At 48.8% G+C, this 12,904-nt stretch overlaps 1 protein-coding gene across 2 annotated transcripts in view; it reads right to left on the reverse strand.

Annotated features, from left to right (window-relative positions):
• Positions 1 to 284: 284 nt before the first annotated feature.
• The window catches only part of SETD5 (SET domain containing 5), a 62,599-nt gene continuing 49,979 nt past the window's right edge, over positions 285 to 12,904 (reverse strand). Inside the window, exons 19-24 of one of the 2 annotated variants that reach the window (XM_081852300.1) lie at positions 10,191 to 10,247; positions 7,344 to 7,799; positions 6,576 to 6,853; positions 3,854 to 3,987; positions 2,687 to 2,772; positions 285 to 2,538 (exon numbers count right to left, since the gene is read on the reverse strand). In XM_081852300.1, the coding sequence (XP_081708426.1) occupies positions 1,909 to 2,538; positions 2,687 to 2,772; positions 3,854 to 3,987; positions 6,576 to 6,853; positions 7,344 to 7,799; positions 10,191 to 10,247 (1,641 nt within the window). In that variant the 3' untranslated portion in view covers positions 285 to 1,908. The remainder of the gene's footprint in view (positions 2,539 to 2,686; positions 2,773 to 3,853; positions 3,988 to 6,575; positions 6,854 to 7,343; positions 7,800 to 10,190; positions 10,248 to 12,904) is intronic. The other variant, XM_081852301.1, reaches the window with a different exon arrangement.

A 12,904-nucleotide genomic window follows, 5' to 3' on the forward strand; every position in this document is an offset into this window, starting at 1 on the left:
TCACTCTTGTTTTATCATTTAATATAGATAAGGAATACCATGTACAGCAGCAAACCAGGTCCACAATGATGAGAAAAGGGGCACTCTCAGCAACTGCCCCTTAACTTTGGGGTTCTCTTTCCCTGAACGATCTCCAGATCTTGAGGGCTGTATGTTGAAAGGAGGGCTGAAATCTTGGACTGTGTGCAACAAGGCACCCTGTCCCTTCGGCTTCACCTGGATTTTGCGCAAACAAAACCACACTTCATCGCCCAAGAACCCAGTGAGAGAGCGTAACAGGCTGGTTTTCAAGTTAAGTATTTTATTATCAAAATTATTACATCTCTTGTGAAAGTTCAAATGTTACAGCACAGTGTACAACTCCACTTGAGGGCAGCGCTACAGCTCGCCCGCCTGCCCCCCAAACTTCCTGGTGGCTCCTTCCCAGCGACTGCACATAGAACAGGCGCATCGCCTTTTGCCTGCTGATCTCCAGAATCATCGCTTGCAATGCTCACCCCCACGAGGCATGCTCAGCATGTCGGAAAGGGAGGCTGCAAAGCCCAGTGAAGCTGACACCCTTTTTTTATACAGTATATAGGACTTGTCTTGTGGGTGACAAGTTCTATCCCCAACACGCTAACAGCCAGACACTTTTGAAGGAAAGGGTTCGTTTATTTCTTCTGCTCTGCTCTGATCAATTTAAAAAGTTTCCTCTAAGTCGAATGAACACCTGATTTCAGTTGTGGATTAGAGAAACTTGTAACAGTCCTAATTATTATTATTATTTTTTTAAAAAAGAAAGAAATGGGAGGGGGGGAAAGACTGTGCATCTGAGAAATGAGGGAAGACATGCTCACAGCAATATCTTGTCTGAGAGGAAACGAGAAGGTCCTTGGCAGGACCAGGGTTAGACCTGCCTGATATTTTTGCTAACCTACTATGGTTATAACTGAATATAAAATTAGATAAATAAAAATGCACGCTTGACAGGTAAACAAGTGAGAAAAGCTGGCAACTGTATGGAATTTGACAGAGCATTTGGCGGGCCTGCTGTTGTTGCTCTTGGGCCTCAGGGGGAGGTAGCAGGCGTGTTTCTCATGCACTCCATGATAATCTTGACCACAGCAGCAGCAATGCCACCAGACTGGGCACCTTGCTCATCACCCCCACCTAGAATTAGGGCAGGTGCCTAAAGCAAGCCACCGTCCATATTCCCACTGCCACAGCACTGGCCTCTTGGAACGAACTGACCACACCCCTAGGCCACCCCCTCACTGGCAGCGAGATGCCAACTTCAGAGGCATAGTATGGACTTACTAGAGTGACTTTTTGCAGCAATGCCTGCATGCACACCCTGCCCTCTCTCTCTCTCTCTCTCTCTCTCACACACACACACACACTCACACTGCTACCAGCCCCACCCCACGGCTCTTGCTTCTCTCCCACAAATGCTCTTTATTTGCAACTGGAATGATCAGAATGGACTAAGCCCCCAACCCTCCCCGACCAGAATACTCTGGGAACCCAACCTTGCAGAGAGCACTTTGGGATTTAGATTAACGCCCCCCTCCCCCCACATATCCCCATCTCCCCTATTTATTTATTTTTCTGATTTGCACTGGTTTCATATTCAAGCTTTCCCTACCTGCCCAGGTGACTACAGCTAAGGGCACCGGTCGGAGACAGAGGCCATGCCACTCAGCACCGTTTGCTTTCTACAACGTACCCGGACACCAGGGAGATGCTTTTCTGCCAATTCTGCCGCCGCCACTGCCTTCTCCTCCTTCCAAAGCCAGGGGGTGGCCGGCAGTGCTCTCTCTTGTCCAGGACACCCCAGAGCCCCAGCCTCTGGGCCCTTTGCTGTCCCGGCATGGCTCCCCCGTCAGCCACTGCCAGAAGGAACGGTGGGCTCTAGTCTGTCCTGCCCTAAGAAAGGCCGGTCTGAGTCTTTACGCCTGACCCTGCAAGTTGCTGCAGTCTGTATTGATTGATGCTGCCTCCTCCCCCTCGGTGAGAGTAGTGCTGCTGCGAGCTGGAAAGTGCTGCGGCTCTGGAGCTCTGGTACAGAGCAGGCTGCCCAGAGGCGGGAGGGTTGATAGTCCGCAAGTCTGACTGCGAAGGCCTGGACGACGACGAGGAAGAAGACGACGAGGAAGTGGTGGAGGTGGAGGAGGAGGAGGAAGGAGGGCAGCCGGTGGTTCCCACGCAGGGATGAGACCCTGTTTCAGAGGGGGGCAAACAGTCTACGGCTGCCGCCGTTTGGGCAGGGCTGGGAGCAGTGGCTACAGGGCAGCTCTTCTTCAAGACGCCGCTGCCAGACGGCTGCTGGCTGCTATAATACCCAGAGTTCCCTGCAAACAGAGCCGAGGAGTCTGTGGCGACCGGGGGGGCAGAGGAAAGGGAGGGTTCTGAGGAGCCGAGGGGCGGAAGGTGCCCTGTTCTCTGGGACTGGGACCTGTAGCTGTAGCCAGGGGATGGCATGGGGTGTCCTCGGTATGGGGAGGCGCTCTGGAGGACGGTCTGCGACTCCGCCCGCGGGCTGTCCGACTGCAAGAGCTGCAAGGGAAACAAGCAGGCATCACAAAACCGCCGTTCAGCATCCGGCTCTGCAGCTCAGCGAACCCGGAAAGAGAGGCTGGACTGCACCCGAGAGCCAACTGCACGGGAACCGTGAACGGCACGAGGCGGGTACTGCCTCACTTACCTGGTAGCTGTAACGTGAAGGACTATAAACGGCTGGTCCCTTGAGGGAAGGGTTGAGGGGGTCTGTCGAATCTCCTTCCGCAGCATCTGGAAGGCAGAGCAGAGAGGGTCTAGCAGCAGAAATACAGGTTGCTGGATTAGGAGGAACCAGCTACAGGTGAGCCCCTGTAGCAGGGACAGGTGTGAGAGAGACCCCCTGAAGAGCCCCAGCTCTAGAAAAACTGAAATGTAGGCAAGGATTAGAATAAAACTAATAAAACCTCAATAGCTAGAGGAGCAACACTGAAGGCAGGGGGGGAGGGGGGAGAGAAAGACTCTTTTTCACAGAATCATGGCCTTATCTAGTCAATCCCCTTTCCTCTCTTCTGCCTTGGTCAGACCACACCTAGAGTACTGTGTCCAGTTCTGGGTGTCCCAATTTAAGGAGGATACTGACAAGCTGGAATGTGTGCAGAGGAAGGCAACCAAGCTGATCAAGGGTCTGGAAACCAAGCCTTACGAGGAACAGTTGAGATAAAGAGGAGACTGAGAGGAGATACGATAGCCGCCTTCAAATATCTCAAGGGCTTCCACATGGAGGATAGAGCAGGCTTGTTTTCTTCTGCTCTGGAGGGCTAGGACCCAAACCAAGGGATTCAAATTACAAAGAAAGGAGATTTCAACTAAACACCGGGAAGAAATTTCTGGCGGTAAGAGCTGTTTGACAGTGGATCAACAGACTCATGCAGGAGATGATGGGACTCTCCTTCCTTGGAGGTTTTTAAGCAGAGGCTGGATGGGCATCTGTCATGGATGCTTCAGCTGAGATTCCCGCATTGCAGGAGGTTGGACTAGAAGGCCCTTGGGGTCTCTTTGAACTCTTCAATTCTATGCCCGCCTAACCTCTTCTTGAATACCTCACTGTAGAATTGTAAACACTTGTGTAAGTCAATCAGTAGAGAGAGAGAGAGACACTTATATCTGCATCCCCAAGACAAAGCTAGCAAATGAATCTTAACTGCTTTGTTTGGAGTGATGTGAGCCTGCGCCACGTGGAGCAGAAGTCCTGTAAGTCACAGACGGTCTTGGACTCCGTCATTCCACAAGATCAGAGCCCTGCCTGTAGATTCAGCCCCACATGCTCGCGCTCCAAAGGCAGCTCCCCCCCCCCCAGTGCATTCCCATTTACCTGCTTCTCTCTCCCCTAGGCTCTCCCGAGTGGGTGAAGGCTCTCCTCTCTGACACAACTTGACGCTGCTGCGTAACACCTTCTCCAGAATCCCACGGCCTTCTCGCAGCCGCTCCACCGAGGTGGGAACCATCCTATAACAGGGCACAAAAGAGCGTGAATGGGAATGACACCTCTGGACCCTTCAAGAGGTCTAAACAATTTCAAACATCTCGTGACAATATTTTTCAACAACAACAACAACAACTGTAGTTTATTATGTTGAAAGGTTCCCCTGCGGTCTGGAAGGGTCGTGTTCATGTGTATTTCTACATTAAGCGCAACCTGCAGCTTAAGGCTTGTGCACCTTAGTTGTTGAGGCAAGTGCTGTTTAATTCTAGGGCAGAGTGGAGCTTGCCTCACAATGTTGGCTAGAAAATATTCATTAGAGACAAATAACCATTTTAATCAAATGGTAACACTGCAGCCTATTTCTATAGTTCCGTTGGGGGAAACAGATGGCAGTTACCCTGGGATAAGAGTCCGAGGCATACACAGGATATTGTACGAGCAACCCAACCACTGCTGGAATGCTGCCACGGCTGCAGTGTTTATTAGGATGGTTTGCTCTGGGGCAGTAAAAATATAGCCCGACATTTTACTTTGTGCTTTAGGATCATGCAAAGAGAGATCTCCAGTCAATACACAAATATAGTTGTAATGCATAAAACAAAGCTCTATTTCACTATGCTCTGCTCGCCAAGGTAATTTGAAATGTTAAAATGCTCATTTTACACAGCTGGTATGGATTTTCCTCTGCTTAGGACCATTTTAGTGAGAAGTGGACTCGCTGAAGTGGCTCTGGGTAGGTCATTCGACTCTCAACTTTTTACTATAAGTAAAATTGGAACAATGGTGCCCAGCCTCCTTCACAAGGCAGTTGCAAGGAGTGAGAAAGAAGGCATGTACAGCATGTTCTACGCTGAAGTACAGCAGCCAGAATTTTACCCTTTTGGAAAACCCTTTTGAGTTTCATAATTATGCTTGCAACCCAATTTTAAACCCCCCCCCCATTCCTGGCTTAACTCCAATGGGTACTTCCACTCCAACTTTTACAGTACAATCAATGCTGATACAGTGGTACCTCGGGTTAAGTACTTAATCCTTTCCAGAGGTCCGTTCTTAACCTGAAGCTGTTCTTAACCTGAAGACCACTTTAGCTAATGGGGCCTCCCGCTGCCGCCGTGCCGCCAGAGCACGATTTCTTTTCTCATCCTGAAGCAAAGTTCTTAATCTGAAGCACTATTTCAGGGTTAGTGGAGTACGTAACCTGAAGCGTATGTAACCTGAGGTACCACTGTATTTCAAGTATTGAAATCAAAAAGCCTACGCACTAGATCCCTCCCTCCCATTGAATCTGCCTATTTTATGTCTTTATAGTTAATTTGCAAAAATGAGCTAGACAGGTGGTCACATTTCAATGAGGAGATATATATATATATATATATGGGTGGGGATGTGGAAGGAATGTACATATTTACTGCTGCTTTTTTTTTGGCTAGCAAGAGCTTCCTGCAGGGCAGGGTTAATAGGAGGAGGAGCCCATCTGTTTAGATTGCAAAAGCAGTTCCTTGGCAACTGAGAGAGATGGAAACTTCATTTCTTTTAAAATGAAACCTGTGTGCCGATATTGCAAAGCACAGCAAATCTGTGGAGGCTCTTGTGTAAATATGGCTTGTGATTCGAAGTCACCACCTGTCCCCAGTATAGCTGATGCAGCAGAAAAGGTCAGTTATCTGTACGCAAAGGTAGAGGAAGCTCCTCAGGAGGAAACGTAACAAGCTTGAGTGTACAGGACTCTAACCCCGCCCCCCCCCCCACTCTGAAACAGCTCTGCCCCACCACTGCCCACTAGTTGCAAAGGGCAGAAAAGTAGGAACGGCCAAGCGCATGTAGCACTGCAACTCTAACAAAGACCACAGTCTTTGGAACCACTGAACTCAGATGCTACTACAGTGGTACCTTGGGTTACATACGCTTCAGGTTACATATGCTTCAGGTTACAGACACCGCTAACCCAGAAATATTACCTCGGGTTAAGAAGTTTGCTTCAGGATGAGAACAGAAATGGCGCGGTGGCAGCGGGAGGCCCCATTAACTAAAGTGGTGCTTCAGGTTAAGAACAGTTTCAGGTTAAGAACGGACCTCCGGAGCGAATTAAGTACGTAACCAGAGGTACCACTGTAGTGCTGCAACTTGCTTATAGAAGCAGTATCAATATGTGGCAAGGTAAAAACAAAAATTTGGGAAGCCAAGTTCTGTAAGTTCACTGACAGCAGAATAATGGCAATTAGCTATGATAACTTAACAGAACCTCTGCATTCAGAGGCAACTGGACTCTGAATACCAGAAGCTTGGGACGAGTAAGAGAAAAGGGCTGTTGTTTTCTGATCTCCTTGTAAGTTTCCTGAAATTACCTTGCTGGAAACAATGCTGGACAGGCCTTTGGTCGAATCCAGCAGGGTGGCTCTTTGCAGACTGCAGCCCACAGTAAGGGAGAGCTGTGAAAAGTGCTCTCTCTGTGCTCAAAGTTCGCTATCGAGGTTATCATCCTGCCCTTTAAGACCAAAGTGAGGCAAGACACGGCACAGGGCATAAACATTTTTATCTCTTCTCCTCTTGTCAGGGAGGAACTCCTAGAAACAACACGTGTCTCTGCCATAGTTTGCTTCCTGAGACTCACCATCTACTGCTGATGCTGTCCTGGGATTTGCTGTGCGTGGTCCCCCGTGGTTCTGGTGGGCTGACTTCCTCCAGGTGAGACGAAGAAGAGTGAGAGGGGGAGAAGCCATGCTGTGGAGAAGACAGGGTGTGGGCCCCTGAGCCCTGCACGAGGCCAGCAGCATCCACATCTGCCCCCGAGCAGCTGACACTCAGCCGGGTGGGTGTCCCTGTGCATCGAGAGGAATCCCCTCCCTCCTTGGCTTCTTGCTTTCGTTTGCGGTATTCCAGAAGGGATACCTAAGAGAGAAATGGCTATCATCAGCTTCAGGCAGGTGACGTGACTCAACACTCATGCGTGTGTGTGTGTGTCCGCGCGCATGCGCTTAAAAGGCACCTGCTGCAATGCACTGTAGGCTACATTTTTGTGCTGGTGCAAGGAATCTGCTCTCCAGCCTATGGTCAGCTGGAAACCTAAAGTCAGACCTCCGGGTCACACAGACACAAAGCGGAGATAAGAACCACCCTCTAAGAACAGACTCCGCACCCTGTTGCATGGACTTCTGAGCTTCCAGGGAACATGATGTGTGCTTTCATCCTGTTCCCACCAAAGAAAGATTCCTCAGCTGCTCACCCTACCAAGTAATGGAGAGTCTGCATGTCTCTCAGCAGGCTCCAGGCTGCCTCCTCTTGTACGATTTCCCAGTGTGTGCACACACACACCCCCCCCGGCAGGCTTTCCTTTCTCCCTGGAGCGACTGTGCTCGTGTTATTCATGTCGGATACTTGCCTTTTTCCTCTGCGGAGGGTTCTGGGGTGTGGATTTAACGCCTTCGCAGGTTTTCTCGCCGCAGGGGGGCAAGGGTCCGTGCGCGGCTTCTTTCAGAAGCGCCTGCTCGTGCCTGCCAAAGTATCCCTCCGCAGGGGAACTGCAGCAGCCCCTGTCTGGATTCAGAAGCTTCCCGTCGGCTATCTGCGGAGACTCTCGTAACAATCCGTCTGCCCGAGGCATAGCATTCAGAGGGGAGAAGGCATACATCAAGTTAAACTCTGTCCGAAAAGCCTGGTCAGAACTTCGTAGCAGCGCCTGGGCTTCTCCACTCTTTCCTGGGAAGCTGGTCTCCAAGGGCTGGGATGCCAGGTCAGAATGCCCTGGAGTGAGCAAGGAGGGCTTCTCTGGACAGCTGTTAGTGCTGGCATCCAGGAATCCTGCTTTCTGTAGGTCAAGGTCCGTCCTGAGGCAGAGCTGGAAGGACCAACAAAGGGGGCGGGGGGGGGCGGGTGAGGGAGAGGATATCAAGACAGGGTAGAGAAGCAGGTGAAAGGGGCAGACAAGAGAAAAAGACTTTTAATTCAGGAAAGACCCCCTTTCCCACGGACAGCACATATACGGCTTTCTCACTCTTTGTTCCCAGTCTTTTGCTCTCCGCTCTGCCTGGGTTTTTTCTCCCCCCTAGCTGCATAGTCGCTCTCTTCCTCTGCGGAATTTCTGGAGGCAAATTAAATTTGCAGGGTCCCTCCCCCTCGTGGATGGAGATGTTGGTGGCTCAAATGAGCCTCGGTGTGTTTTCAAGGTCACTATTTAACATATAACGTCACAACCATTTCAATAAAAGGTGAAGAATGAAGGAAAACGTCAAGGCACCACACACCAGGTACTCGTATCCACCAACCTGTTTCTTGTAAAGCTAGTCACAAGCACACTTTGCAAGCACGCTTCACGGCATTCAGAAATCTCTGAAGGAGAGAACTGACAAGCACACGTGACAGAATCTAAGCTTCGCAGGATGGCATGCAAGCCACGGGCAGAATCCTGGGTTAACAGGTTTCCAATTATTAAAAGGCCCTTAAAAAAAGTGTGGGTGGTGGCTATATTAAAAAGCAATTGGGAGAGGAGCTGCCCATTCAATGGGGATGAATCTTTGGCACCCTGCACTGCTCCCAAACCTTCCTCTGCCCCCAATAACTCCCATCCCTGTCCAAGCTATCAAGGATTTACAAAAGCCTCTGTACTCTGATCAAAGTAAGACCAACGAACATAAACCATCCTGCATAGCTCATTCCTGCTCTGCATCTTAGAAAACTGTTGACAGTGCACTGCCTACCTCAAGCTTTGCAGATATGTCCATTATTACCTTCTATCCCTTTTGCTGTTATCTTGAATTTTTGGCATGGTGGTGTTTAGATACAGCATCCCAACATTATGCTCGCAGCCTGACCACCTAAACTGAAAGGGGGGTATAACACCACTCCACAAAGTGCTGCTTCTCCGTTTGATAGGCTGGAGGTGGGAGGGTTACAAAACAAAGCTCTCTTGTCCTGCTGCCTTGGAGTGAAAGCAGACAAACCTAAGAGCTGCGTCGCACCCCTTTCCTTCACAAAGATCAATCTCTAGGCAAGGAAAGGTGTGCATGCTTGTGTGTACTGAAATGCACAAAATGTCGTGTGGGTGCAAATACATACATCAGAAAAGATGTGCGTGGCAGATTTAGGGCACTAGGGGGGAGGGGGAGAGTACAAATGCATAAAGGCATGAAGGTACCCATAAGCCTCTGCTGGAATCCTATGAGCTGCAGCCTTCAATCCATTTTACTCTTCACGATGGAGAAGGACAGACTGGAGGGATGCAACCTTATTGGCCCGGTAAAACTTCACGTTACCAGTCTGCTAAATGGGAGTTCTCATCATGCTGTGTCTAATGCTTTGGAAAGTCCAGGCACTTTTTGGCTATCCAGGAGGGCAGCCGTCAGTGAGCAACTCCCCAGTTTGGTACTTGTTTGAGACATTCAGGTTGAGGGCCGTCGGCCTTTTGCAGTTCCAGACTGACTGTGGCACCCGGCACACTGTTTTAACTAGATTTCTGGGAAGCTAGACCTAAGTTTCTAGTCCTGTTTCAGAACCCTTCTCCTCTTGGGCTCTATGTTCCGCTACTCATGCATTTGTTTTATAAAAGTGTGTTACATTGCTTTTCGGTGGAAGCCATGCATTAAAACAGTTTGTTGTAAAACAATCATGGCCTAAAAACAAAAACAGAACAAATCCTGCCCGAAAATTATCTCTAGCCACATAGCCATCCTTGCCCTCTTAGGAGCCATATCGCTCCCTGGCCTCAGACTCCAAACTCCACCAGACAAAACAATTAGCTTTGCATTATGTTTATCGAGTTGCACAATTGAATCTGACCGCAGAGTTTGTATCTTGAAGAATGTGGACTTTTGGCACAGAGTAGGAGCAGGACTGTCTATGCTGCAATGGATTAAGAAGATGGGTTCAATAAAACACACAGCACAGTGGTTGCAAGGCCCAGGGCCAGCCAGCCACCAAAAATTAAAAGAGTCTGATTCATTTTCTCCTTTCCTCTCCCTTCCCTTCCCTCCCCCCCCCTCTCCCACTCCCCAGGAAATGCTATTTCAGAAGAATTAACTGGAAAGTGGTTGGCATTTTCCCTTCGTTCACCACTCAATGCTTAACTTCAACAACAAAGGAATCTGACTTGACTAGCCCCTTCTTCCCCACCCACTGCTTCCCCTATCCCTCCTCCCTCCAAGTGTACACACACACACACACACACACACACGCGCTCACCACGCAAACTACACACCCTCTCCGCCTCCAATTGAGATGGTGTGATAACTACCTCGGGCGACAGGGACTCGGGCCTATGCGCAGGGGAACTCTCAGGGGAGGATACGTTCTAGGAGGGAAAAGCATCTTGTTATTCATCTAATTTTACAAGTCAAGAAGCAAAATAAAATGAAGTAAAAAAAAGAAAAGAAAAGAAACAAGCATAGAGGTTAGCCACAACTATTTGCGGGGGGGTGGGGGGCAGGATAAGAGACTATCAAAGGGGTGGCCTCATCACTTAGGGGGAAGTGAACACATTACATGGATTTTAGAGTAGAAAAAAAACAGGATGGAGTTACTGTGTCTCATGCTACAACTTTAGTATCCGGATGAAAGGACAGCGCAGAAACCGGAGATCATTCCATTGCCTTGCGTTCCGAGGATGCCTGGCCAACCAGCAACACCCCACGAACCCCATCACTCGGATGAGAGCTGGCGTATCACTCTCTACCCACAATGCCTTGCTCTCAGACTGGACTAAAAGGTGAAGGCATCATGTAGAAAGTCCTCAGCTGGCTGCTCCTTGAGATACAGTGGATATGAAATTATGGTACTAGCTCCTTGAGGGAAGGTGGGCATGAAGCATGGGAGATGCTTCCATACCTGGAACTGCAATGTTGCATGAAAGCATCTCTCTCTTCCTCCGTAAAACGAGGGTCCTTCCTGAGGTATGCAGTGCTGGGAAGCATGAGCTGCAGGAGCAGACCCGCCCCCTCAGAATCTACTGGGTTATGCTGGCTGGTGGCTCTACCCCAGATGTCGCATGTCTCGTCAGGCAGCCATTTGAGAGCCACATTCGGTTGGGGCAAAAAGAGCAGTGACACATGGCAGAACCCCGTTATTAAGCTGATGTCGTCATGCCATAAATCCTTTTACCAAGAAAGTCACTTTGGGTCTTGCTCTCTCTCTCTCTCTCTCTCAAAACCCCCCCACCAAAAACTGATTAAATATTGAGCTTCTGAACACTTCCAAGGTAAGACAGCTTCAGATCTCTAAGCGCAGAAGCCCATGAAACACAGAGCCACTTTTACCTAAACTACCCTTCCCCACCCCGGGGCTCCTCAAATGCTTTGGACTACAATTCCTAGGCTGATGGCATATGTAGTTCAAACATTGAGAGCACATGGAATTGAGAAAGACTGGTTTAACTCTAAACCACAAAAGCACAGTGAAATATGTTCTTGAGCAGGGGTTCCCAAACTTGGGTCTCCAACTGTTTTTGGACTACAGTTCCCATCATCCCTGACCAATGGTCCTGCTAGCTAGGGATGTTGGGAGTTGCAGTTCAACAACAGCTGAATTCCCAAGCTTGGGAAATAATAATAATAATAATAATAATAATAATAATAATAATAATGATGATGATGATGTTATTATTAATACCCTGCCCATCTGGCTGGGTTTCCCCAGCCACTCTGGGCGGCTCCCAAGTGAATGTTAAAAACACAATACAGCATTAAACATTAAAAACTTCCCTAAACAGGGCTGCCTTCAGATGTCCTTTAAAAGTAAGTTAGTTGCTTATTTCCTCGACATCTGCTGGGAGGGCGTTCCATAGGGCAGGTGCCACTACCGAGAAGGCCCTCTGCCTGGTTCCCTGTAACCTCACTTCTCGCAGTGAAGGAACCTCCAGAAGGCCCTCGGCGCTTTGGGCTATTTTTTATTGTGTTTGTTTTTGTGTGGTTGAGGGTTTTTTTGTAACTTTTTATAGCTTCACCGTTGATTTTATAGGAGGTAGGCTCAACTTGATGGCTGCTCAAACTGCTTTGAACTATTTCTATCTGCTGTTTAACAATGCACTATTATTTAACTTGCTTCTTCCTTTCTTCTTTTTTTTAAAAAGACAATTATGCATCGGGCAGAAATGCAGCAGGAAATAATTTAAAGGAAACATAAATAACGTGTCATGAATGAGTGGAATGGTGTGAAAAGGGGAAGCCTCAACACAGGGGAACTGGGGAGAATGGGTGGTAGAAACTTTAACACACTGAAAGGCTCCTTCCCTGCAACACACATAAACAGGGGCAGGTGGGCAGAAAACTCAGTCATACAGCAGCAGAAGCCGCTCACTTTCTTACACGGGGCAGAAACCTTTGAAGTCCGACTGAAGTTTGCTATGACCAACACTCCTTAAGTGCCGCTTCAAATCAGGAGTGCAAATTGGGACCAACGTCCAGTCTCAAGATACAAAGTCCTAGTGACATCCCATGCCACTGTCTCACTAAGACTGGTGCAGCTAAGGCCACTCAAGTTTCTGTGGCTTCTGGCAACACCACGATTCTGCATTTCCCCCCAGCCCAACGAGTCCTGTCTCTGTTTCCGTGCAGAACTGGAAGTGGCCTAACTGTGCAGGAGCCCACGAGACCTGAATCCAAAGGCACTGGGAAAGTGATTGGGGATCTTGCCATTTGGATAGTAAGCAAAATTAATGATCAGGCACTGTATAATGACCAACCTACTTGCGCTCAAGCAGCAGGGCCATAATCGCGGTGGTGGAAATGCTACAATTATATGGAAGTATAGAAAAGCCACAGGACACCAGCCACAGAATTCAGCTTAAGAATTTTTCTCTCTCTCTCTTTTTTTTTTTCAAAGGAGCAACTATGGTTGCGAAGCTACACTTGAGAATATGCGAGCAATGCCTGATGGAATCTTAGGAGTCAGGGCTGCTGGTGAGCAGGATTTAAAGCGGCTTAAGAGTTGCCATCCCAGTCAGCAGAATAAATC

Source organism: Podarcis erhardii (assembly GCF_964252035.2).
Source record: "Podarcis erhardii genome assembly, chromosome: 2".
NCBI lineage: Eukaryota > Metazoa > Chordata > Lepidosauria > Squamata > Lacertidae > Podarcis > Podarcis erhardii.